We start from the raw sequence: 25849 nt of genomic DNA on the forward strand, positions 1-25849 counted from the left end.
CGGACCTCCAGAAGGGATTATGGTTGTAAAGCAAGGTTGTAAAGTGAGCTCACGCCTCTCATCACATACGGGCATATCTATTTAAGAGGTGGGTTTATAATCCTATTTTGGGAATGGTTCGTGTTCTTAGGCAGCTGCGCTTATTTTGTACTTTCTGGGTGTCGGGACATATAACGTCGTTGTGTTTTGTGCTACAAATCGAGCCCCTGCTCGCAGCTGCTCCTGTCTCTTCCCCCGCGTATTTCTCTCTTCCGAGGGCGCCTCCTCAGCCTTCAGGCCCCGAGCCAGAGGCAGACAAGCTCCCGCCCGCCCGGCGCCTCCGAAGGCGGAACTCGCTCAGGCGTTGCCGGGCAACGGAGCGCCCGACTCATGGGCGGCTGAGTGGGCAGCACCTCCTCGGGGGCGGCTCCGCTCCCCCAGGCCGAGGGTCCGATTGGCCTCTTCGCGGCGCGGGATCAGCATGATCCGGCGCATGCGCCCTGCGGCGGCGCTGGTTTCCCCTCAGGCCGGGCGGCAAGCGCCCGTTTAAAGCGGAAAGCGATGGCGGCGGACGGGGTTCCGCTGACGGAGGAGAGCATCCGCGAGAGAGTCTGCCTGACGCACCAGAATCTCGGTGACCGACGAGCGGGGGGGGGGAGGACTGACCGACGGAGCTTTCAAACCAGGCGCCCCTGGCTGGCTGTTGGATCCGTTAATCAGGCGGCAAAAAGGGCGGGTTGGTGTACTGCCCGCGGAGGGGGCTGGACAAGGGGTGCGCGCTGTCCTATCGGAGAGGCGGAGGCTGTTGATTGGCGAGTCGATCCTCTGTCCAGTAGGGGGCGATGTATGTGTCAGCGTTTATGTCTCCACGGGGAAACGTTCCTAGGCTTCGCGCAGGCGCAGCCAATGTGCTGCTGCTGCTGCTGCTGCTCCCAGCCCTCCTCTCTCTCTCTCTCTCTCTCTCTCTCTCTCTCTCTCTCTCTCTCTCTCTCTCTCCCTCCCTCCCCCCCTCCCCCCCCGGCAGGGTATTCCGCTTTTCCAACAGCAAATGTTTATGTTAGAGCAGGACACAATAACCACAGTAGCGTGAAAAAACAAAAGCATTGCAATCATTATAATATCAAATACAGCGGTGTATAAATAAAGCAAACACCAAGTAGGGGAGTTGTGGTCCGTTAACCCCTGGAGTTAAAAAGTAGAGACATCACTTTGCCAACAAAGGTCCGTATAGTAAAAGCCATGGTTTTCCCAGTAGTGATGTATGGAAGTGAGAGCTGGACCATAAAGAAGGCTGATCGCCGAAGAATTGATGCTTTTGAATTATGGTGCTGGTGGAGACTCTTGAGAGTCCATGGACTGCAAGAAGATCAAACCTCTCCATTCTGAAGGAAATCAGCCCTGAGTGCTCACTGGAAGGACAGATCCTGAAGCTCCAATACTTTGGCCACCTCATGAGAAGAGAAGACTCCCTGGAAAAGACCCTGATGCTGGGAAATATGGAGGGCACAAGGAGAAGGGGATGACAGAGGACTAGATGGTGGGACAGTGTTTTCAAAGCTACCAGCATGAGTTTGACCAAACTGCGGGAGGCAGTGGAAGACAGGAGTGCCTGGCGTGCTCTGGTCCAGGGGGTCACGAAGAGTCGGACATGACTAAACGACTAAACAACAACAACAAACAACAACCCCTGGAGTGGCTCTCATTGTCCTGTTAGGAGATCCCTTGCACAGTGCAGAAGCAACCTTTGTGCCTCCTGTCTGGGGCATCTACGAGCTGAAGTGGTCACACTCTTTACTGGGGTTCAAAAGGGCTCCCCCAAGAGTGAGTTAACATTTGCATCAGCCCACACTTCTGGAATGCACATTCAGAATTTCTTCAAAAGAGGCAAAATATTTTGCAGCAGTGTTTCCCATCATACACTTCCTTTTCTGAATTAAAATAGAAATAATACTGAAAATAAATGTAGAATGTGCTACTCCAGGTGTTATTAGATAGCTCATCCTTACACCTGAAATAATTTAGGACTGAGATGACTAAACTGGGTCTCTGTTGCCGGATTCCATATTCCATCATCCCTCATGATTGGCCATGCTGGCTGGGGATGATGGGAGTTGGAGGCCAGCAACATTGGGGAGCCAAGTTGGGGGGGGGATAAGAATTAAACTTGCTTCCACTCAGCCTCAGAGAAGTGTACCCCAACTGGTAAAAGGCAAAGCCAAAGCACTCACTTGTGTGAAGAAACATGAATTTATTCTGAAGCTGGATAGGTATTTGATTTGGAAGTACTTCAATGCCCCAGTTATGCAAAGAATGACAATAACTGCCTGTCCCCAGTGAGACCATTTGGAAGGAGATGAGACCAGAACAGAGATGTAGTAGACTCAAAGGAACCATTAATTATGGGGTCAATTTATTTATTGGATTGATTACATGAAGAGTCTGTATTGATAGCATCTTCTGTTGTATCTGTTCCAACTCTTGAACTGGGCAAAAGGTTTTGCACAACTTCAAAAGTTTCACATACCTTTTTAAAAGTAAAAATCAAGTCCAATCCAATATTACGCTTTGCCAATTTTCTATCTCTTGTTCTCTGGAGCCATCAGAAAATCAACTTTCTGTTTTTAGCCTTTTAGGACTTGGGACCCACCTTCAGTTGCATTCTGAAATGTAGGCTACGCTTAATATTTTGTCAGTGCAGTGCAAGTCTGGTTTCCGCCACCCCGTTTCCTTCCTATTCTCTTTTTCTTCCTTGATGGACACTTCTTCTAAACACTCTGATCCACGCTATTATCATGAAATACATTGTTCCTTATCTTAAGTGCCATCGGAATGAATTATTAAACTCTCAATAATTTTCTTATTCTAGCTGATGTCCGGTCATTGTCTCTTCCTGGAACTTACCATGAAAAGATTAGTCATTTAGGAAACTCATTGGAAAATTTTATTCATCTAAAATCACTTGACCTTTCACGCAATGCATTGACTACCTTGGAGGTAAGGCATATTTGGGGCTTTGTATGTTTTACATTGTAGATCTATTGAATTAAACAGTTTTGTAAGCGAATTAACATTTCAAACATGGTTCACCCAGTTTGCATAGGATTGGTTATTTTACCCTGTTGTGGTTTACAACTATAAACAGTCTGTAAAAAGATAAAAGCTCACCCACGATACCTAAATCCCTTGAGAAGAAAGGTGCCATATTTCAGTGGTCCAGCATAGATTATAAAACATGCCACTGCCATTCAGATTAGACAATACAGTGGTACCTCGGGTTAAGTACTTAATTTGTTCCGGAGGTCCGTTCTTAACCTGAAACTGTTCTTAACCTGAAGTACCACTTTAGCTAATGGGGCCTCCTGCTGCTGCTGCGCCGCAAGAGCATGATTTGTGTTCTCATCCTGAAGCAAAGTTCTTAACCCGAGGTACTATTTCTGGGTCTGTAACCTGAAGCGTATGTAACCCAAGTTACCACTGTACTGAGCTAGATGCACCCGGGGTGAAGGAAGGCTCTCTGGCACCTGGTGTGGGGTGTTGAGGGGCAAGTAGTGGGGCATTATAACTTAACAATTATCTAAGGTACCCTATTCAGATTAAGCAACTGCTTCTTTTGGATATAGATTATATATCTGTGGATGTGGTTGCATAGAGTACTTAGCCCATTATTTATTGTTTGATCCATTATATGACTCTTTCAGAGTGAAATTTCCATCCCACTATATGTGGTCAATGGGACACAGGTGGCACTGTGGGTTAAACCACAGAGCCTAAGACTTGCCGATCAGAAGGTCGGCGGTTTTAATCCCCGTGACGAGGTGAGCTCCCGTTGCTCGGTCCCTGCTCCTGCCAACCTAGCAGTTCGAAAGCACGTCAAAGTGTTTCTATGTGCTGCCCTGGTTCGCCAGAAGCGTCTTAGTCATACTGGCCACATGAGTACGCTGGCTGCTTCAGCCAGTAAAGCGAGATGAGTGCCACAACCCCAGAGTCGTTCACGACTGGACCTAATGGTCAGGGGTCCCTTTACCTTTATATGTGGTCAGTACAGGATAGTGTGTGATACTTGCTTTGAGATCAATATGAGTGCATCAAGTAGCATTATTTACTACTGCAGTTAGGAAAGTTTGAGCTTTAAAGAAAGTGTCAGTGGATTGCAAAAGTGTTCACTAATCTTAGTAAGCAGAAATAATTCACTGAATGGTTTATTTTAGCTATGCTTTATTTTGTTAAATGAAAATTGGGCAACTCTGTGGCTTATGTTTTTAGATCTTAGCTTCAGTTATTTAACTTGTTTAGTACTGTTTGCAATGGTCTGGGGCTACAAGCAATAAATACTGATTTACACACAGTTTATGGAGTTGTAAGATGGAAATAAGCATACAATTGCTTTTTAACCATTTGTTAACAGGGCCTTCAACATCTTACATGCCTAGAAAAGCTCAATCTTTACTTCAATTACATTTCCTCGTTGTCGGAAGTATTTCGACTCCACAGCTTAACTGCACTCAAGGATGTGGATTTCCGGCTGAATCCTGTTGTTAAAAATGAATCTGATTATCGTCTTTTTGTCATTCACATGCTCCCGAATCTCAGGCAGTTGGGTGAGTAAGATGACACAACAGAGCCATGTTAGTACCTATTGCAAAAAAAAAAAAGTGATGAGAATATTTTTTTTCCTTCAGTGGCTGCGCAGTTATTCCCAAAGATGGGAAATATTTTTTATCATCTCATGTTACTTTTTTAAGGCAAGCAACTAAATGTAGAATGTGAATGCAGTAAATAGATCTTTGAAAGCACGTGTATCATATACTCATGCACACATCTGGAAACAAGGATGTCTGCTGCTACTCGTTGAGGATACATTTTGTGGCCAAGCTGTTTCTTCTTGTTTTTGTTTTGCTGTGTGGCCAAAGTCTCTGTTTAAACGAAGTGCCATAATTCCCTTTTGCTGCTTACCTTCTTTCTCATTTCCTATGTATGCATTTTCTGAAAAACTGACAGATAGCTCAGTTGACAAGAGTGTGGTGCTGATGATGCCAAGGTTGCAAGTTTGATCTGCATATTCCTGCATTGCAGGGGGTTGGATGCTTTTCACCTAAAGGTGGGTTTGGGAACTGTCAGTCATGAAGTAGAAGGGAGAGGTGGCTGAGAGGCAGAAATCCAGCCTCCAAGTGGTAACAGACAGACTTGATGGCTGTTGAATCTTGGCAAAGAGCCTGCCTTCTTTTCCCTTGCAAGGTAAAAATTTCTGAGCAGCATAAAGAAATCAGGACTTTGAGGTTGACTTTCTTAGTTACAGTCTGCATGTGTATATGCAATGGCAAAAACAAGTAATAAATTAACTGGGGGGAAAGGGAGTAGGTCCAGTAGGAGAATTTATCATGGTTCTCCTATCAAAGTTCCTGTGAGTTCTACCATTCATTTGGAATCAGAAAAGCTAGCACTGTTAGATTATCATAGATTCGATGGGAAGGGAAAGGTGACTTCAGTTTACAGAGTCTTGATTCTGAATGATTAAAGAGCCAAACCAAGACCATAAAGCAATCATTTGAACAATGTCACAGTCACAGTAGTTTGTGTATGAAAGGGAGCTTTATTCTGTTTGACGGTTACATTTCAATATTTTTTGTAAATGTGATATCATTAGACGTCCTCATAACGCACACCTTGCTCTACATGGCAGCTATATACATAAATACTTGGATAAGAAAATAGTTTTCTTCTTTGTTTCCTGCTTAATTTCTGTTGACAGGATACTTACCTACATTTACACAAACCCTTGCAGTTCTTGGCAGTCCTACTCAGGGATAGTCTTGAAACAAATGTCTTCAATTGTTTCTGGAAGTTACAGATCATGGGTACCTGTAGATGCTGTTGCACTAAACTGGAGCAGCAGCACCAAAAGCTCTGCTCAGAGTTACTGTGCATAGCTGCGGTCTTGTGTGAGCTCACAGCGCCAAGGGCGCACGTGCGCTGGTACGTGGCTGGGAGCGCCAAGGGGGTGCGCGTGAAACAGGGCATGGCGAGTGAAGGAGCCCGTTGCAGCACCCCAGCCATCACCTCTGACCCCGTTGCATTGATCCTGCCAAACACTGCAGCCCTCAGGCTTGCACTGTGCCGCCTAGCTGCCCCTGCTTGGGGGAGCCCAGCTGACATGGCACTTGGCAGGCCGAACCAGGCACCCCCATGTTGGCGCCCCCAGTGCAGCCCAGCCCAGTTCTCCTTTCCATGAGCATTGGTTCCTCCAACACCAGGAGACGAGTGCCAGCCCATACTTGGGGTACCTGCATAAAGGCACCTGCTTCACACCCCCTCAAAAATCCGCACCTGGGGCCACATCCCTCTGGCACCCCCCATGCAATGCCCCTGGTGCATAGGGCTGCTTTATGGTGTGAAAATTAAAAAGAAACCGTTCATCTCCCATTTCTTTCTCTTACTTGCAGTACCTCCCCTTCTTGGTTTGCAGTGTTATGAAAGATACCCTGGACCCTTTATTTTCATTATTAACCAGAAGGGGCTATGGCTCAGAGGGCTAAATGGACAAGCATCTCTTGGTGGCGTCTGTCTCTGTGCCACTAGGATATTGTTCTGACAATTTTTGCCTGGGTTTTACAGACTGAGGGAGCAAATCAGTACCCTCTTTTTCATTGTGCCGTTCTCCCCAAGTTTTGGGAAAAAGTTTTTTTGAATTATTCGGATTATTTTATACTCTGCTTGGCCACGTGATTTATAGTGACTCACGGCTTGAAAAATATTTCAAAAGTTAAATGAATAGAACTATAAAATACGAGTACATGTATTTTGTCCTGGAAGGCAACACTTTATGCTTGGTAATTGTTTTTTAAAAATTCATAGAATCATAGAATCATAGAGTTGGAAGAGACCACAAGGGCCATTGAGTCCAACCCCCTGCCAAGCAGGAAACACCATCAGAGCACTCCTGACATATGGTTGTCAAGCCTCTGCTTAAAGACCTCCAAAGAAGGAGACTCCACCACACTCCTTGGCAGCAAATTCCACTGTTGAACAGCTCTTACTGTCAGGAAGTTCTTCCTAATGTTTAGGTGGAATCTTCTTTCTTGTAGTTTGGATCCATTGCTCCGTGTCCGCTTCTCTGGAGCAGCAAAAAAACAACATTTCTCCCTCCTCTATATGACATCCTTTTATATATTTGAACATGGCTATCATATCACCCCTTAACCTCCTCTTCTCCAGGCTAAACATGCCCAGCTCCCTCAGCCGTTCCTCATATGGCATCGTTTCCAGGCCTTTGACCATTTTGGTTGCCCTCCTCTGGACACGTTCCAGTTTGTCAGTGTCCTTCTTGAACTGTGGTGCCCAGAACTGGACACAGTACTCCAGGTGAGGTCTGACCAGAGCAGAATACAGTGGCACTATGACTTCCCTTGATCTAGATGCTATACTCCTATTGATGCAGCCCAGAATTGCATTGGCTTTTTTAGCTGCCGCGTCACACTGTTGGCTCATGTCAAGTTTGTGGTCAACCAAGACTCCTAGATCCTTTTCACATGTAGTGCTCTCAAGCCAGGTGTCACCCATCTTGTATTTGTGCCTCTCATTTTTTTTGCCCAAGTGCAATACTTTACATTTCTCCCTGTTAAAATTCATCTTGTTTGTTTTGGCCCAGTTCTCTAATCTGTCAAGGTCGTTTTGAAGTGTGATCCTGTCCTCTGGGGTGTTAGCCACCCCTCCCAGTTTGGTGTCATCTGCAAATTTGATCAGGATGCCCTTGAGTCCATCATCCAAGTTGTTGATAAAGATGTTGAATAAGACCGGGCCCAAGACAGAACCCTGTGGCACCCCACTAGTCACTCTTCTCCAGGATGAAGAGGAACCATTGATGAGCACCCTTTGGGTTCGGTCAGTCAGCCAGTTACAAATCCACTGAGTGGTAGCATAGTCAAGACCGCATTTTACCAGCTTCTTTACAAGAATATCATGGGGCACCTTGTCAAATGCCTTGCTGAAATCAAGGTAGGCTACATCCACTGCGTTCCCTTCATCTACCAGGCTTGTAATTCTGTCAAAAAACGAGATCAGGTTAGTCTGACATGACTTATTTTTCAGAAATCCATGCTGACTATTGGTGATCACAGCATTCCTTTCTAGGTGCTCACAGACTGTTTGCTTAATGATCTGCTCCAGAATCTTCCCTGGTATTGATGTCAGACTGACTGGGCGGTAATTATTTGGGTCCTCTCTTTCCCCCCTTTTGAAAATAGGGACAACATTTGCCCTCCTCCAGTCTGCCGGGACTTCGCCTGTTCTCCAGGAATTCTCAAAGATGACTGCCAGTGGTTCTGAGATCACATCTGCCAGTTCTTTTAATACTCTTGGATGCAGTTCATCTGGTCCTGGAGATTTGAATACATCTAAACTAGCCAAGTATTCTTGTACTATCTCCTTAGTTATTCTGGGCTGTTTCCTCTGCTGAATCATTTGCTCCAAATTCTTCAGGTCGGGCATTGTTTTCTTTATCAGAGAAGACTGAGGCAAAGAAGGCATTGAGGAGTTCAGCCCTTTCTGTGTCCCCTGTTTGCATTTCACCATCTTCTCCTCTGAGTGACTCCACTGTTTCTTTGTTCTTCCTTTTGCTACGGACATACCCATAAAAGCCTTTTTTGTTGCTTTTAACCTCTCCTAGCAAGCTGAGTTCATTCTGTGCTTTAGCTTTTATGACTTTGTGTCTACATGTGCTGGCTATTCAATAAAGTTTGTAAAAAAAGAAAGAAACTTAAATATTAAAACCCAGATAATGTTCAAAATAGGTCAGTGCACATATTTTAAATGTTGTATGTAGGGTCACCATGAACTTAATCCAGTTGATTGCACCAGATTTAGGCATGAGGGGAGGGAGGAGAATCATCAGAGGTTATCTAGTTAGCCTCTTGCCAGTGCAGGAAATCTACTACATTCCTGATAAGTGGCTATCAAGCCTCTGTTTGGAAACCTCTTAACGAAGCAGAGACTGCCACCTTCCAAGGCAGTCTGTTCATATTATTGGGAAGTTCTTCCTAATGTCTAGACTAAGCCTTCATCTTTGAATTTGAACCCATTGGTTTAGTTTCTGCCCTCTGGAGCTGGGTTACCAACATGGTTCCTGTGGGTGCAGAGGTGCCCTTGAAGTCTTCTCCCTGTACCTGCAGAATCTCAGAAAGCACCCTCCCTCTGCGCTCACTGTTCCCTTCAAGATAGTGGTGTAGCATGGGGGGGGGCACAAGGGCAGTTGCCACAAGGCGCACAATTGTGTGGGGGGTTTTCAGAAAAAACTTTCATCTTATAAATTTGGGAATATTCTAGTATTGAATTTGCAAATGTTCTCCTTGAATGCAGACCATCATAAATACATTTTCTTCCCTTTTGGGTGGGTTTTTTTTTTTTAGATGATCGTCCTGTGAGAGACAGTGAGCGAAAAGCATCCCTTTTACATTTCTCTACAGATCATGCTTATAGATTCAGGAAGCCTCCACTGGTAACAAGATGGACTGAAACGGAAAGGTAGGATCAGAACAAGGGTTCAAGCAACTGTAATCATGTGACTATGGAAATATCTGGAAATTGGGACAGGATCCAAAGGGCTGCCTCAGGAATTTGCGTATGCCCCTTCCTGTTACTGTGCTGCCCCAACCCCACTGCCAATTAGAGGACCCGGAAAACGGGATGATAACTGATACACAGTGTTCAATAAAGATTCATGTGCAGCTTGTACTCTGCCGCAAACATGCCCGTTGTTTATCTGTGCCGAAGACAGAGTTAGGCACAGTATCGGCATATCTGGTCTTCCTTGGCACCGAGCCATTCCAGGCCATGCGGTTCCTGTTTCAAAGAGGAGCCGTTTCATCCTTCAGGCAAAGCCAGGAATGTAGGGATGTGCTATGCAGACGTGGCGAATATCCAAGTACTTGGGCTTCATTTACAGCTTGAGCTGTAACTATGTTTGCTTTCTGTGGCACAGGAAGTCTCTGAAAGGCTTAAAAACTCTGTTAGATCTTCTGAGTCTTAATCCTTAATCAGGCTAACTGACCTACTTTCCCTTGTCAAAAGTGTGTTAATTAGAATTAGATTATGAGCTCTCCATGGCCGTCTTTGGATGTCACCACTTTAAAAAGCAACCCTGGTACAGCCGCCCTGTGGAGGCCAACATTCAGCCTCTCTCCTGGAGGTGTGCAAGTCCTCTTGGCTACTCAGGTGATTTGAGTGATCTTCTGCAGCAGAGAGAGTTGCCTGCCTGTGGAGGCTCCCCACAAGCTCCTCAGTCATGTAGGAAGCCTCTATGGGCACACAAGGCTCCCCACTTGAGAGCTTCACTCAGGTTACCTGAGTGTTGGATGCATGGCCCGGGGGGGGGGGCAGGGCTAAGCTAACATCCCTGCAACCCTTTTAGGGCAGCAGTGCCTGAAGAGCGCTCATGTTTTGTTTCTTAAGATACATTTTTCTCTCAAATGAAAACTTAAATAAGGTATAAAAAGCATGCCATTTTCTCGCTGCAGTTCTGCCCATCCAAGAGTTGAATACATTAACTTCATGTCCAAAAAGTGCTTGGTGATGGATAAAGATGATGAGGCAGTCCTGAACCTCATTACAAAGTGTGGATGGGACTTAAGTAAGCCTCCAGGAATAACTGGATCGGCCGAAAGTCACCCCAAAGTTGAATTCCACGATTTAAACAGTATGTGATTTGTTTGTTACTTTTCTCATGTTGTCTTCAATAACAGGCTAGTTCATGTCAGGGTGGAGCCCCAGGCTTCTGGGTTGTATAGTAGTTTTAAATGCTCACTGATCTATTTCATAGTTGGGAATTTATTACTTGTTTGGTAGAAATCCCTCTCTTCAGTATCCATTCTGATGTTATGTGATGATGTCACAATGTAGGCTTGGGGCCTTAGACCATCCTGCGATACCGTTGAGATAAATAGAAGTTTTTTTTGCAGTCTGCCATCTCAAAACACCCAACCACTGCCTTTGTATTTCTATCCCACTGAGCCAAGGTTGGGATTTGGAGTGTAAGAAGAGCCTGACTGGATCAGGCCCAAGTCCTTTTAGTTCAGCATCCTGTTTTCAGCAGTAGCCAACCAGATACTTTTAAACACATTTTAAAAACCAGTTTTTAAAGGTCTCCCTAAAAACAGATATAGGGTGGAATATTCTACTTTGCATGAGTGTTCCAAATATATGGGGCCACTACTAAAAAGGCCCCTTTTCTAGTTCCAACCAAGCTGATGGAGCCTTAAGGCAGCTAATTCAGGAGGCAAGAACCAAAAACAAAGGACAGAAGAAAGCTTTTTTAAAAAAGTAAACCTTAGGAAGGCAAAAAGAGCAAAACACATCAGAAAATAGAAAGGACAGCAAATCACACAAAGCAGAAAACTCACAAAGGCAGAGCCATAGTAAAGGTGACGACCTTGGAATGGAAATTATATAGGGCTGTGGTATATTGTATGGGTTTCTTTAGATTAATTTACCATTTAAATCTATTTCTTGAGGTATTCACAACATAGAAGATAATACTAAGAGGGATCGAAAGCCAGGAGCGTCTCCACCACGGCTTGTCTTGTTGCAGAATTGGAAGCAAGAAAACCTGCCCAAGGTAAATAAAAACATTTAAAATCCTGTGTCGTACATTCTTCCCATGTCAAGAATGCCTCCAACTCGGTGTGTGGTTCTCGAAGCAAACCATACAGGATCTGGTTGTCTTTAACATAACCAGTGTGAAAGCCAGCATGGCTAGAGGGTTGGACTAGGACCTGGGAGACCAGGGTTAGGATCCCCACTCGGCCATGAATTTCTCTGGGTCACCTTGGGCTAGTCACAGCCTCCTAGCCTGTGAGGATAAAAGGGAGGGCAGGAGAAGGGTGTTCACCACCTTCAGCTCCTTGGAGAAAAGGGGGGATATCAAACAAACAAACAAACAAACAAACAAACAAACAAACAAACAAACTGTGTTCTGAAACTCCCAGGACCTTCCATTACTTTGGAATGGCTCTCCCCTCTGGCAGAGATAGGCAGGGTTCACATCCTCATGATACATCTCTGGCAGCCTCTCCACTCCCAAGACCAGTTCTCTGCCACATGCAGATTATTTGGGTCTAGATGGAGCTCTTAAAAACCCATCTGTTTAACTTTGTTACAAAAGCTTTTAAATGTTGTATCTGCTTCTCTGTTTTGCCCTCCCCATCCCAAATTATTTTTCCCGTTGACGCACGCACGAGGGACTGCAGGACTCACAAGGGATTCCTAGAGGGGTAGGAACATCAGCAGTAGACCTGGTGGTTTGCGGCTGTTTGCCTGGCTACAAACCACCCAGGAAGAGCTTGAAAGAGGAGGTGTGAGACAGTGGGAGTCTCCACAGGGGCCAGGTACAAAACAGAGCATTATAGCATTAAAGAGCAGCAAGTTGAGTGATGGGGAGCTGTAAGGCCAGGAAGTCCCCAGGCTTCAAAACATAAGTTGGTGTGAACTGGGGACAAGCGCTGGAAAAAGGAGGGAGTGAGGACCTCTCCCACTCTCATGGGAACAGCTCCCCCCTTTCAAAAAGCCCCAAAGCCAACAGGACAGCAACATGGGCTCCAAATTACTGCAGCGGATGCCAAGCTAGACCACAAAGGAAGGTCCAAACAGGACTGCCATTCGGCTGGTGGGTTCAGACTTAAGCCCTGCTTTTGTCAGGTGCTGGTTGTGCTACAGAGGTGGAATCTACACACATATAAAAACTGTTCTGAAAGTGCCTTTTAAAGCGTTTTTAAAATTCATTGAATTTTCCATAAGGCTCACCATTGCCATCTAGTGTCACATTGTATATCGCACTTAAAATGTTTTATTTGCAGCTGTATAGCTGAGTCCAGAGATCCTGACTGTAGAAGAGTCCTCTTTTTCTTTTTCCTTCTAGGCTGCTCAGTTACAAAGTAGAAATATGCTGAAAGCCTCAGAAACGAATAAAGGTATGTTATAACAAATGTTATTCTGCTAATTAAATGGCAGAGTTTGGTCATTAATACCATAGGCATCTGTTGCGCAGGGTTCCAACTGTCACTTTGCATGCTGATAGATAGGTTTTACTGACAAGCAACAGAAGTGAAGTGGCTAAAACAAATACCGTTATAATCCTCACTTTTGTGTTTTTATATGGAACACTCCTCCAGCATACAGGCGAACACGTGTCACTTAATTGCACTGCAACTTGGCTTTAGATTTGTACCTTTTTTACAGGTAATGGTCAGAATCCAAAATGGAGAGTGACATTGCAGTGCTGTGCATAACTGTTTAGAAGTAAACCTCGCTGACCTCAGTGAGACTGAACTCCTTGGCATTGTACTGCAGACTTCGCACTTCAGTACTTTGGGAATAAATGGCCTTAAACACGACCATCTCGGTTGGACTGTGGCCTAAACTGTGCACTGCGCCTGAATGGTTAAGCTGGACATATTGTTCTGCAATAAATAAATAAATAAAACTTTAAAAGCTCAAGAAAGTTTTTGTCAGCAAGCTCTATCACCTGCCGATTAAAGTGGTTTAGTCCTGGACCAGCCTTGCTCTGTGATTCTGCTGATCAGAGTAAACTGGTTCTTCGTCTCCTTTCATGCCAGCGGGACCTCAGTGGCTTAAAGCTAGACTTGAATAATGTGTTTGTAGACTGTTCCAGTTTCCAAACTGTATTATCCAGTAGCAAATTACGAAGTCAAATACATGTCAGTATGTTGCACTAATTCGGGTTTCCCCCTCCAGAATATAGAAGCTTGCCTACTTCACCAACTCTACAAGTTTCTCACAGTGCCCTTGGTCAAGGACACAAGAAAAAGAAAATCGGCGTTAGAGTTTCCTTCTTAGGAGCTAAATCACAAGAGCTGCCCAAGACAGACCCTAATCTGAAGTTCCACAATGAGGCTGAAGCATATGAAAAGATCACAAGCCATGCTATTTTTACACCACATCCAGGTAAAATTGTTTTTGAAGTGTTTCTGTGGCCTTGCTGTACATCTAAATATACAGCTGCCACCGAAAGCAGCAGCAGCAGCCATGCATCTACCCCCCCCTCCCAGCCCTGTCTTGTCAAACTTAACTGGCGTTTTGGTCTCTCAGTCAGTGTCCATGACTCTCCACTCCCTCCCCGCCACAAGAGGCAGGTAATGATGTGGAGCATGGCCAAGAAAACTCAGGGATATGGGCTAGGGATCAGTTCTGCTAGACTGTATGAAGAGGAATGTGGGAGCTAGATGTCTGGCTGCTGTTTTCAGCAAAGATGGTTGGCTGTGGCAGTTGTCTTTCTGAAATAGAGGGATGGTCTTAGATCTGGGACTCTGTGCCTCAAACATATGTGCTAATTCCTAGCCATCTTTATGATAAGGGTGCCACCATGTGGAGTAGCCCAGTATTTCACTAGTTATTTATGTACTTCATTTATTCAGCTTCAGTTGAAGCTATTTCTCTGCAGAGAAAATGAGCTTATCTGTATCTCACAGTTTCTCTTGGGAGAGCTAAGCCACGAGCCAAACTATGACTTAATTCAGTACAGGGCAGCAGCAAATGGCCAGGTAGGAACAGAGTAGACATGATCACCTGTCCAGGAGCCCATGCATTTGCTAATTGGTGCTGACCTGTGTTCTGGCTTAGTATTATGTGTGAACTGGGCCTATGAGAACCTACACATTGAAACATCCAGCATTTGTTAGGAGAACGGTTTCCACTGACCCACAGAGCAGCAGATGTAACTCCTGCACATGACATAACGTAGACGACTGGAAAAGAAATATAGTTTGCTTATATTGAGATTATCTTATTGTTATGAAAGTTGCTGGGTGCCAGTGCAGTGTTCTGGTTAGAGTGTCAGGCTAGCACCTGGGGGACAAGAGTCCATATCTTCACTCAGCTCTGATGCCAGTCACTGCCTCTCAGCCTAGCCAACCTCACAAGGGAGGAATATAAATGCTTTTTATTATTCTGCTATTTCATGGTTTAGTGTTTTTTCACCTAAACTGAAACCATTATGTTCAAATACTTTTTCCATTTGTAGCCCCACCAGAAGTCAATGAAATAGTAGTTACTTCTCAGAAGACCACAACGGGACATCACCAGAAGGTACCTGAACGTGAAAGGCTAAAGAGCAAAGACCTAAAGAATGGAGATAATGTCACAAATGTGTCAGTTTGAGATCAAGCCAACTTCTCTAGTGGATCAGTTATAACAAAACGGGTACACTGAAGATTCCTAAGGATATGTGTTTGCACCTCATCACTGATACTAGCATGGATTGGTTAAATTTCCCCCCCTTATCAGCATTCCATTTCCTGGTGTGTGTTTTTCAAATGAAAGTTAGTACTTCATTTAAAGAGGCACTAAGTTTCCCTTCTATTTCCTTATCCTGGTAACTGACTCCTCCATAATAGGATCCCAATTCCTTTCTGAAATCTGTGCATATTCATCTCCTTTTCATTAGTGAAGTAATTCCCCCCTTTTTTCTGGTAGCTATCTGTGTATTCATATGGAAATGATGTTTATCTCCCAGAACATAATTCCAGTGTTGTAACAGTTTACACATGCTGCCCATATGCTACTGGGCCAACTACAAAGTTAATGCATAAATTTACAAAGCCTTTAACAACTTGAGTCTAGGATATCTTTAATACTGTTTGATGTGTTATATCCCTGTTAGATCACTCCCATCTTTGTGGGAGTGGCTCGTAAGTGGTTCCTCATGACTCAGGCACACAGCTCAGTAATTTCCCCTTTTAAAAAAGTTTGGCATAGACATCGTACCTTAAGTTTTCATTCCTGGTTTGTAATTCTCCTGAAATGTTTCTCTTGAAATTCTCCTGAAATGTTTCAGAAAAATCCCCTCCTTGTTTTTCTTCAGGATTATTTGATAGGCACGAGTGCACCAATACATTTATGTGTATTGGTGAGCCAGTCAAGAGCTCATCATCTTCAAAGGCATTTGTGTAGAGGCAACCTGTCAAGGATAGCAATGCCTTCTTACATAAGTCAGTAACCCACAAAATGTTTACTAGCCAGTCATACATTATTAGTAATTTGTAATCTGTAAGAGGTTTTCATAAACCTTCTGTGACTCATTGGCTGGTTGCAGTTCTTCTCGCCACAGCTGACTTGGCGACTTAACTATTTTCTATGAACATGGATTAATAATGGGGCAAGAAAATTGCCTGAAAAAGGTGCCGTGCTTTGACCCAAGAGCCAAGAGAATCTTTTCCCAATTGTCTTCTTGATCCATTTGTCATAGTCCCTAAAGTAGTCGCTTCCCTCTTTTTCAGATTTAGGGACCATGCTCCTCCAATGCTTGAACCCTGTTAGCTGAGTTAACCTGCCTCTTGCTTCTGAGTTTGCACTTTTTGCCTGCTACACACCTGCCTCCTTGCATCATTGTGTTCCATTTCCTTGTTCCACTTCTAACCCAGCATTCTGATCTACTAGCAGCTTTGTATGTTCCTTTCTTTGCATATAGCCTAGGACTAACAGTTTTGTTGATTAAGAGCTTTATGGCCAGAGAGTAGATTTATCTTTATTCTTCTGCCCATGAGCTTGAAAATATCGCTTCTAAACATGGCAACCATATGCATCTGATCACTACCAGAGGAGTGAGTGGGGGCAGCAGAATGCTAAGCAACCCTTTGGATTTTAGCTGTTTGACTAATAAGCTAGTCTATATGCCATTTACTTCCGGTAAAGAGCCCTGTGCACTGATCCGACAAAGGTGAGTGCTGGGGACTAGATACGCAAATGGAGCACATGTGCATATCAGCAATCCAGGCAGTTCTGAACCCCAGAGCATTATGGATGAGGTGAGAATACATTACTTTGTTCATTTTGCAATGCTAATGGGAAAGCACAGGCTTGCTCACTGTGCCAGGCCGCAGGCTGCATGCAGCTCCTCGTTTTAAGCTGTGTCTAGATCCTGCACAATAGTGGTTAGAGAGCTCACAACATTTTTCTGTGTGCAGTGCCTGTTAATCTATCCTGCCCAGGGTAGCAGACGCCAAGTAGTAAAATAGCACTATTAAAAATAAAACAAAAACGTATTTAAAACAATTAAAAGCACTTAAAAGCAGTAAGAATTCTTTTAAAAAACATGTAAACATTAAAGTATTATTTAATTATTATTTTTTTAAGTGCAAACCTCAAGGAGCAGTTCAGCTGGCGGATGAAGTGCTATATGAAACAGGACTTGAATGTCTTCTAGACTTGGTTGATAAACACTGGAATGGTTGCAAATCACTTCATTGCAACCAAACTTTTTTATGTAAGTACGAGTCATTTGTTGGGGATGTGTGTTTCTCCGTGATAATTTGGCTCCTTCCTCCTGCAAGGTGACTTGCGGGTAACGATAGCTCTGTTTCCCCCATTGATTTCTCCAACCCTGGCAACAAGCTTGACAGATGTGCACTGCTTTTCACCTGGCAGAAATAGTCCCAGTGGGGAAATGAGAGCTGGGCTTTTATTTTTCCTCACGTGTTTTTGGCCTCTTCAGCACCATTCACTGCATTTGCTCAAGGAGCAAGACGGGCCAGTTAAAAGGCTCATTGTGCCATTTCATGAGGTTACTCTGAACTGCTGGGATGGACACCTGTTGTCATGTGAGTAGCAACACAAAAGTGGTCCCTTTCCTTGGGAAGCAGGAGATTACTCCGGAGAGTGATGGGAGGAGTGTCAGCCAGAGGAGAAGCAAGGTGAGCAGCGCTTACCTGGGCGAAGGCATCTTCCCAAACTGGCATTGGTTACCTCGGTTTCTTCATGCTATGAAGCACAGTGGGGCAAGGGAGGGAGTGGGGGATCCCAACACCTAGTCTCTCTGCCTGGAAATAATCACAGGAAGAAAATGGTCTGAAGAGGTCTCATGTGATCAAAACTGTGTTTTGCAATGTGACCCCATGACTCAATAGATAGGATGAGACTTGAGGGTACTTGGCTCAGCATAAGGAATTAGAAAAGGGGCTTCTGTTTGAACTGGGGCCTGGAGAACCAGTGGTTGAATGGCTCAGTAGTGATGCTGTAAAAGGGCCATTGGTCACAAGAGCAAATAACAAATTTTCCTGCAGCAGAATTTCTTTGTGAACTTAAAAATACAAAGGCGTGTCCATTGGACATCGCCTTCTGCTCTCATAGTAAAGCAGCTCTGTTAGGATCAATTTTGCTGAGGTTACTTGCAAGTAAAAGCCATGCTGCTCTACTGGAAGAGTGAAGCAGGTAGTTTGAAGGAAATTACACCCCCGCTCCCCCCCCAAAAAAACCTGGTCACTAAATATGAACTTAGAAAAATCTCCTTTAATTCCTAGCTCAGGCAGAAACTGTTTTGTCTGCAATTCAGAAATCCACACCCACAGATCAACAGAGACCTGCAGAACACCAAGAGCTGAATAACCTTCGGTTAGAGAGACAGGCTTTGCAAAAGCGTATCTCTGAGCAAGAAGAGCAGTTCAATGCCAAGATCAATAGTTTGGCATCAGACTTGAATAGTGCTAAGAAAGACAGGGTAAGTAGAATGACGTATTCCGCAACCCCATGATTTCCCTGTGCATATAGGTATCTACATACATATAAACAGTCTTCTAATCTGGGATGGCAAGATGCAGCTGTCAAACTCCCAACAATCAGTTTCAGATTTTTTAAAAAATGCATTTATTCGAACTTAAAACCCATCCAAAGGACCTAGGGTGCAGGATGCTATACTAGTTTTCCTGTATTGCTGATTACCAGACTTGTCTTCTATCATTTTTTGCTTAATGTTGCTTCTGCCAGTCATAGGGAAGAGTTCAGCAATTGGTGAAAAGTTCAGCAATTCACTCTGGTTTCCGATGTTTCAGCAATCGTTGACTATGTACTCCTAGGCAAAGGGGTAGAAATTTGCTTTATTTTTAAAAGGAAAGTTGAGTTTTTGTTTCCAATGTCACATTCTGTCCTTTTTGTGGAACTTCAGCATATACCTCCATCACTAAAGGCCATGAAAAGCACAAATCCTGCCTAATGAATCTCTTCCCCAGGCGGCAGTGGTCTACTTTTCAGGGCAGAATTTCTCCAAACTTGTCTGCAAATCAGAGATTTCTTTCTTTTCAGTTTAAGCCACCTTAACTATAGAAGCTCTATAATTCCTTCAAAATACAAAGCAAACACTGAAATTCAGACCATTCTAATTTATTTTGTCCTCTGGTGTTGCGTTGTAGCAGCTGTTGCTTGATCCGCAGGGTCTATTCTGATTACTTTTAGCTCAGAGGATCACTGGGATCCCACAGTAGTTGGAGCAGCTGCTGGGTAGAATCTGTAGGAAGGAGTGCTCAGAGGTTGCACCCACACCGGCAGCCGGAGCTTGACATTTGCTTCTGTCAGAGCTCTGCAGGGCATATCATTGAAAGGTTTATAGCCCCTTTGTGGAATTATTGGTGTACTTGGCCAGTATTTCAAGCCACTAATATTGGGTAACACATGCCTGAATTCCTTGCTCTTCATTTTACTGTAATTTACTGGTCAGCAGCTTGAGCTAAATACAGTCAAGTCTATCTTGCCAATTAGTCACTACAAATCCCTCTTTCTTTCCTCATCTTCTTGGATTTCTGTCTCGCATCCACCCGGCTACTTTTTCTCTGTCCGCAGAGCATATAGGATAGGGTTAACTCCTCTTCAGAAGACAGGGTCAAATTGCCCCTGAAAACTCTTCCCACTTCAGTCATATGAACATGCTTAGCCTGCTACCACTGACATCAAATCAGTGCTCCCTGGGAGTGTGGCCCTGTCAGAACAGGGGGACAGGAAGAGGACACCTGCATGAAGCCTTGGCCTTTAAATGTCCTGGCTCCTGCTGGATGGAGGACTTGGACTCAGATCTTCTTCCTCTTTCACTTCCTTGGTTGCTCAAATTGGTACAGAATGAAAAAGTCAGCAAGGGTCAATGGGAACAGCAGGTGCCATGCATGGCTAAGCAGGTGATGACGTTGGTCCAACCAGTTTGCCCCTTTCTCCTCCCTCGGTGATGCTGCCGGCCATCCTTTCTCCTCCAAAGCCCCTCGAGCCGCACAGCTGAGAGGGAGCTACTTGACCTGTGTCTCAGTCAGGTGATTCCCTGCACCAAGGCCAGCGGAGGAGCCTCTCATCCTCGCCTGGTGAGTGGTCTTAATGTAGGCCTGTCAACAGAGTCTGAAATGTAGGGTGATTCCTTGCCAACCCGTCTGGGTTGTCCTGTGCCTCTCACTTTGTGTTGTTTAACGAACCACTGGGGTTGCGCTGACCTAGAGTGTGGTGGTTGGGGGACTAGTGGGATTAGGATTACATTTAGGTTAAAGAGTGGGGGATAGATTATAGAGAGTATCAGGGAAGGCCCGTGGAGTAGCCATAATACTTAGTAGAGACCTGAACTTCAAAGCCACAACAAAGGACAAAAGAGGCAGATTCATTTTTGCTAAAGGGACACTAGATGGCAAAATTAAACTGACAATCGGCTCCATGTATGCCCCAAACTCGAAACAACTAGAATTCACCCAAAAAACACTAAACAAGTTCCTCTCCTTCTCCGAAGGATAGCAATCCTAGGAGGGGACCTCAATCTAAATATGAAAGGCATATCCCTGAAAGACATACACCCTACAACCCCATGGGCAACCTTCCTCCGAAGGAAACCCCCAACAACTAGGGACCCTTACAAGTTACTAAAAATGCTAAAAAACGGGTCTCTCTGACATTTGGGGTGAGCAAAACCCAGGAGACACCAGCCATACATTCCAATCCGGATGCCATGGTACAGTGTCCAGACTGGACAGCATTCTACTCACACAAGGTCCAATCCCCTCCATGGAATCAACAAACATAGGTAACACTAAAATCACAGATCACACCCCAGTAGAAGTCACCATTAAAATAGGAGAAGGAACACTACCCACCCCATCATGGTCCTTCAGTCCCATCCTAACCACAAATAAACAAATTAGAGAGTCTCACAAAAACTCTCCAAAACTACTTAAAGGAAAATGATGTAGACAATATAACAGAGTCTGAAATGCTACTTTAATCATTTGTGATGCCTAATAAAGGTTTGGTGAAGTAATAGCTACTTTAATCATTTTCTCTGTCTCATCATTTTTTCCTTTCTACACCTCCCCTCCCTCATTGTGTTAGGATATGTTGAAGCATAATTTAGACAAATTACTGAAAGAACATGCAACTCTGAAAGTGCACAGTCCCAAAATGGAACAAAGGACCCAGAATGCAGATGCCACTCAGGCAGCACCACTGCAGATAATCAGTAAGTTTCTAAAAATATGTATCTGAATAAAGCTGTCCATGTGTTCGTTTGAACACATGAAGATTCTGTATCCTCCATCCGATAAAAGGCAACTTTGTAAGTTTATAGCAGTTGTGGAAGGGGCAACCTAGAGCAGAGATCCTGCAAATGGCATATGGAACTTTGCATGTACATTTTGGTCTTTTCTAGCCTTGCACTAATCACTGCAGACTCTTTATGAATAGCATTTGCTGCAGTGCGAGGGGGAGATGAGCTTATCCCTAGTGTACAGGCAAAGATGCTGTGGGCACAGTCTAACTGGTGGTGGCGGGAAAGGACCGTGAACCTGGCAGGGCCACCAGGCCAGCTAAGTGTGTGTGGGGGGGGGGTCACCAGAAACAGGACTGTGGTGTCTTTCACCTCGCATATTGGGCTGTCTTTTAAAATGCACACCCACCCACCCAAATATTGCCTTCATGTATTCAAGCACATGGAGACCTGGTCACATAAGAAGCCTGCTAATAAGATTTAAAATCCCCTTAAATTCCTGCTGATTGATTTTCAGAATGATAACTGTGTACAATTTACTCGGATTAAGGTGCCCACACTTTCCACCTGAGATCTGATACAAAAAAGCATATCAAATATATGCATTATTGGGGTTTGTAAAACGGCATTTCAGAGGAGTAAATCTCAAAAGTTCCAAAATTTCTTAACCCTCGTGTCTGAACTGATTTCGCTCTCTGTCTCAGTCCTGTTGTGCTAGATCGTGTTGAGATCCCAATGCTTTGCTCATAGGAAAATGTCACTATCTCATCAGTTGGCAGCTCCTATCCCAAAGACCTTTTTTGGTCCCCTTTTTAACCCCACCCTTTCTTTCATGGGAACTGGTGGTGGTAGACAACATAATTAAAATACAATGCTTGCAAAGATTAAAACGTTTAAAAAATACATCACAATTTTATATCAATACTCATAATAATTCAGTACCCATCAGTAGTACTACTAACTGGGCATTCCCTGCTGACCTCAGGGCACAGGTTGGCTGGCACTGCAGGAGGAATTTCTTTAAGTACTTGGGCCTCCAAGCTTTGTGCTTTGTACACCAGCACCAAAACCTTGAATTGGGCTTGGTAGCTCACAAGCAGCCAGTGTGCTGCCTATTGGATCCATGACACACTCAACTGCTTGGCTTAGCTGACAAATACCCATTCCTTCTGAACTTTTTCATATGGCTCAGGGGAATGCAATGAATGGGAGTACAACAAGCAAGCCCTTTCTCCTCATCTTTTTCATATATACTTCCCTGTCATGCAGTGCTAACACCTTTTTTAAGTAAGATGGTTGCCTATGGCTATATTCTTTCTCTCTCCAGAGCTTGAAAACCACCACAAGCTGTTGGCTGATGAAAATGCCAGTTTGAAACAGCGCCTCCAGCACTTTGACAAGATGCAGGAACTCACAAAGATGTTGCAGGAAAGCCACAGGTAGAAGCTTAGTACTGGATGTTAAGTGGAAGCTCTCAAGATTTCAAACGTTTGGCCATTTAAAAATTTGTTCTTGTGTTCAATGGCATCGGCTTCTCCCAATGTATGGTCACTGTCTTTGCCAAGCTGCTTCCAGCACATGTTCTTTCATCTCCCTCCACACAGAAGTGCTCCTTCTTACTTGACCCCAAGCTCTGCTCAGCCACGTTGCCCACCTGGAGCCTCCAGTGCTCAACATCTAAATACTAAACGTTGAGAAAAGTGAGGAAATGGAGGGCTGACCCAGGAGGAGAGAAGTGATTGCACAAGTAGACAGACAGATTGAAAGGTCGAGGCAGGGTCTGAATCACAAACGCCAGAACCAGCTGTTCTTATACAAGTTTAATTTCACTCCAAGCTCTCTTCCCTTCCACCCTGCTTACCCCCAAAAACTTGGTTCCCAATTTTTCCTCCCTGACTTGCCCCCCTCAAAAAAAGACTTGTCGTTTTTCTCATTCTTACCTCCTGTTCTTGCATTTGCAATCCCTTGGTGTTAAGAGAGAGAGAGAGAGAGAGAGAAAGTACCAACAGGTCTCAAACCAAATGGACAAGTAAGGAGAAGGCTACCTTAAGGCATGTGAAAAAATGCACACGAGCATCTATTTGTTATCCTGTAGAAGAGAAAGGGATTTTCCCTCCCCATTATTGAACCAGCGGAGCAAAGGGGTAGAAAGAACTGGCTCCCTTTTGACAGACCAGCAGCCAAGACATGCTTTCAAGCAACAAAATATGTTATCTGTGATCTCTCCAGGTTTGAGTGCAGCTGTGCACGCGCAGGGCTGTTCACATCTGTAGGTTCCATAGTTTATTTTGTAACGTAATAATTGATTTTCTTTTTTTAAAAAAATGCAACGCTTTCTTGCAGAACCTTGGTTTCTACAAATGAACGTCTCTTAAAAGAACTGGAAGAGGCACGTTGCCGGCACAAGGCGGAAGTGGAGCAACTACACTGGAACTACAATCAGTTAAAGAAAACACTTCCTCCTAGCAACATCACCCAAAATTAACATCAGCAGATGTTAATAACAGTGAAAGGCATGTGAGTGTAAATGATTTATAAAGGATGACAAACCCTTGGGGTTATTTACTTCCATGAACCAACCAACTTTTAACACTGTGGCTGATTTCTCTTGTACCTCATTTTTTAAAGACATCCTCCCCATGGTTTTGGAATATAGGAGTGAATATATTAAATTATTGAATGATTTTAATGCATTATTCGATCAAGGGCAATTTATATGGAGTTTTTAAGTAAAATAAAATAGATCTCTTCTACTGTGAATTTTGTATTCACCTCAGACTTTTTCAAATAGGGATCATGTTTATCATTGACCAAGTTATTGTTGCAGAGCTGTGTGCTGATACTTTAGCAACAGCTGCAAAACCATGGCATTAAGACATGCTTCGAGTACTTCTGCTCATGGAATGAAGTTTAGCAGTAATGTGACTTGCAGTGCAATCCTGTCCATGTTTTCTTGAACTGCAGCCTTAGAAGGGATGAGGGATTCTCATACTGTTGCAGGTGCTTTAAAAATAATAATCCTAGCTTATTCTTTCACTTATCCTGTCCTTGAATGTGTTATCTGTGGATCAAGAATTAACCTTTGGCATATGAGATCAGTAGCTGCTGTTTCCATATTCCATTAAAAAGATGCTGTTTCAACAATACTGTCCACATCTTCATTGATACCATTTGATCAACTAATTAGGTTGATTGCTCACTGAGATCCAGTTTCTCTCTGCATTCTGGCAGTCCCAAATTTCTGCTGGTGGGAAATATCATGGTGTGTGTCCTATGTTACTGAAGTGACCTTTTGTTTTCTTTAACGTTTTGGACGTTAAAGAAAAAAAAAACGTTAAAGAGCCACATAGTTGCTGCCTCAAATTCCTTTGGTACAACTTTTGAACAAAAAGCATCTCCTATGGTAATATGTTCCATGCTGAAACAGCACCTTCCTTTTCACAGTCAGATGGGCGAGGTACAAATAAAATAATAAAAATAGTAATAGTAATAATAATAATAATAATAAATAATAATAATAATAATAATACTGTTGTTACATTCCAGAACAGACTTTTGGCTGTGCAGTGTTTGCACATGTGTGTGTGTTTTAAAATGAAACCATGCAATATATGCTTTTCCTACTCAAGAAATGTAAGTGGACCAGATAAAAAGCCTCTCTAAATGCACTTAATTTTAAAACTTCCAACAATTTTTTTAATCTTGTTTTCCAGATAAGGCATTCTAATTGAATCATAGAATTGCAGAGAAAAGGGCAAATTCCATGCTAGGGCTCCTTATGAAATGAATTGAAAATAAAACTGCCACTATCATAATACCGTCATACAAATCTCTGGCGTGACCACATTTGAAGTCCTGTATACGTTTCTGGTTCCTCACCTCAAAAAGGATATTGCAGTGTTGGGGAAAGTTCAGAAAACGGCAACCTAAATGATCAAAGATACACAGCAACTCCCCTGCAAAGAAAGGTTGCAGCATTTGGGACACTTTAGATTAAAGTTGAGGAAGAGGTGACATGATAGAAGTGTGTGAAATTATGCCTGGCAGGGAGAAAGTGAGGAGAACAGTTTTCCCCTCCCTCTCTCCTGACACTAGACTTCGTGGGCTGCCAATGAAGCTGAATCTTGGAAGATCCAGGACAGAGAAAAGAAATTACTTCTTCATGCAGAGCACAATCAACAGTATGGCACTTGCTCCCCCAAGAGTCTGTGATGGCCACCATCAGGGATGGCTTTAAGTGAACAGACAAAGTCATGGAAAGGGCAGTCGATGGCTCTGCTCTACTCCACAGTTGGAGGCAACAATGCTTCCTGCTTGCTGGTTTCCCACAGGTTGGCTACTATGAGAACAGGATGCTGGACTAGACAGGCCATTAGCTGGATCCAGCAGGGCTGTTCTTACATTTTTACAGACAATAGTGGTCTCCGTTGAGCCAGGTGGTGTGCACGTTGAGAGCAAACCCCAGTGAAGTGATCTTGCCTTTCCCCCTGCTCCCTGTGTGGAAAGGGTTTCATGGCCATAGTGAGCACCTTTTGTTCATTTTAGAAACCATTGTTTTTCAGTGTTGAAAAAGAAACTCCTAAAAGATTT

General features: G+C 43.9%; 1 protein-coding gene across 3 annotated transcripts; it reads left to right on the plus strand.

Annotated features, from left to right (window-relative positions):
• The first annotated feature begins 441 nt into the window (after window positions 1–441).
• CEP72 (centrosomal protein 72) lies at window positions 442–24403 on the plus strand. 3 transcript variants are annotated; one of them, XM_053361491.1, is made up of 14 exons: window positions 444–613; window positions 2846–2973; window positions 4385–4577; window positions 9381–9495; window positions 10488–10666; window positions 11481–11584; window positions 12884–12935; window positions 13720–13929; window positions 15005–15069; window positions 17116–17245; window positions 18279–18475; window positions 21106–21232; window positions 22587–22698; window positions 23603–24403. In XM_053361491.1, the coding sequence occupies exons 1-14, from the start codon at window positions 541–543 to the stop codon at window positions 23742–23744; spliced, it is 1827 nt and encodes a 608-aa protein (XP_053217466.1). In that variant the 5' UTR covers window positions 444–540; the 3' UTR covers window positions 23745–24403. The 3 variants fall into 3 exon arrangements, 2 of the variants coding, with proteins under 2 accessions (XP_053217467.1, XP_053217466.1); XR_008327261.1 differs by lacking the exon at window positions 21106–21232 and having other exon boundaries at window positions 442–613; window positions 23603–23706; XM_053361492.1 differs by lacking the exon at window positions 22587–22698 and having other exon boundaries at window positions 442–613; window positions 23603–23751.
• The last annotated feature ends 1446 nt before the right edge of the window (window positions 24404–25849 follow it).

Source organism: Podarcis raffonei, chromosome 13, assembly GCF_027172205.1.
Source record: "Podarcis raffonei isolate rPodRaf1 chromosome 13, rPodRaf1.pri, whole genome shotgun sequence".
Taxonomy (NCBI): Eukaryota; Metazoa; Chordata; class Lepidosauria; order Squamata; family Lacertidae; genus Podarcis; species Podarcis raffonei.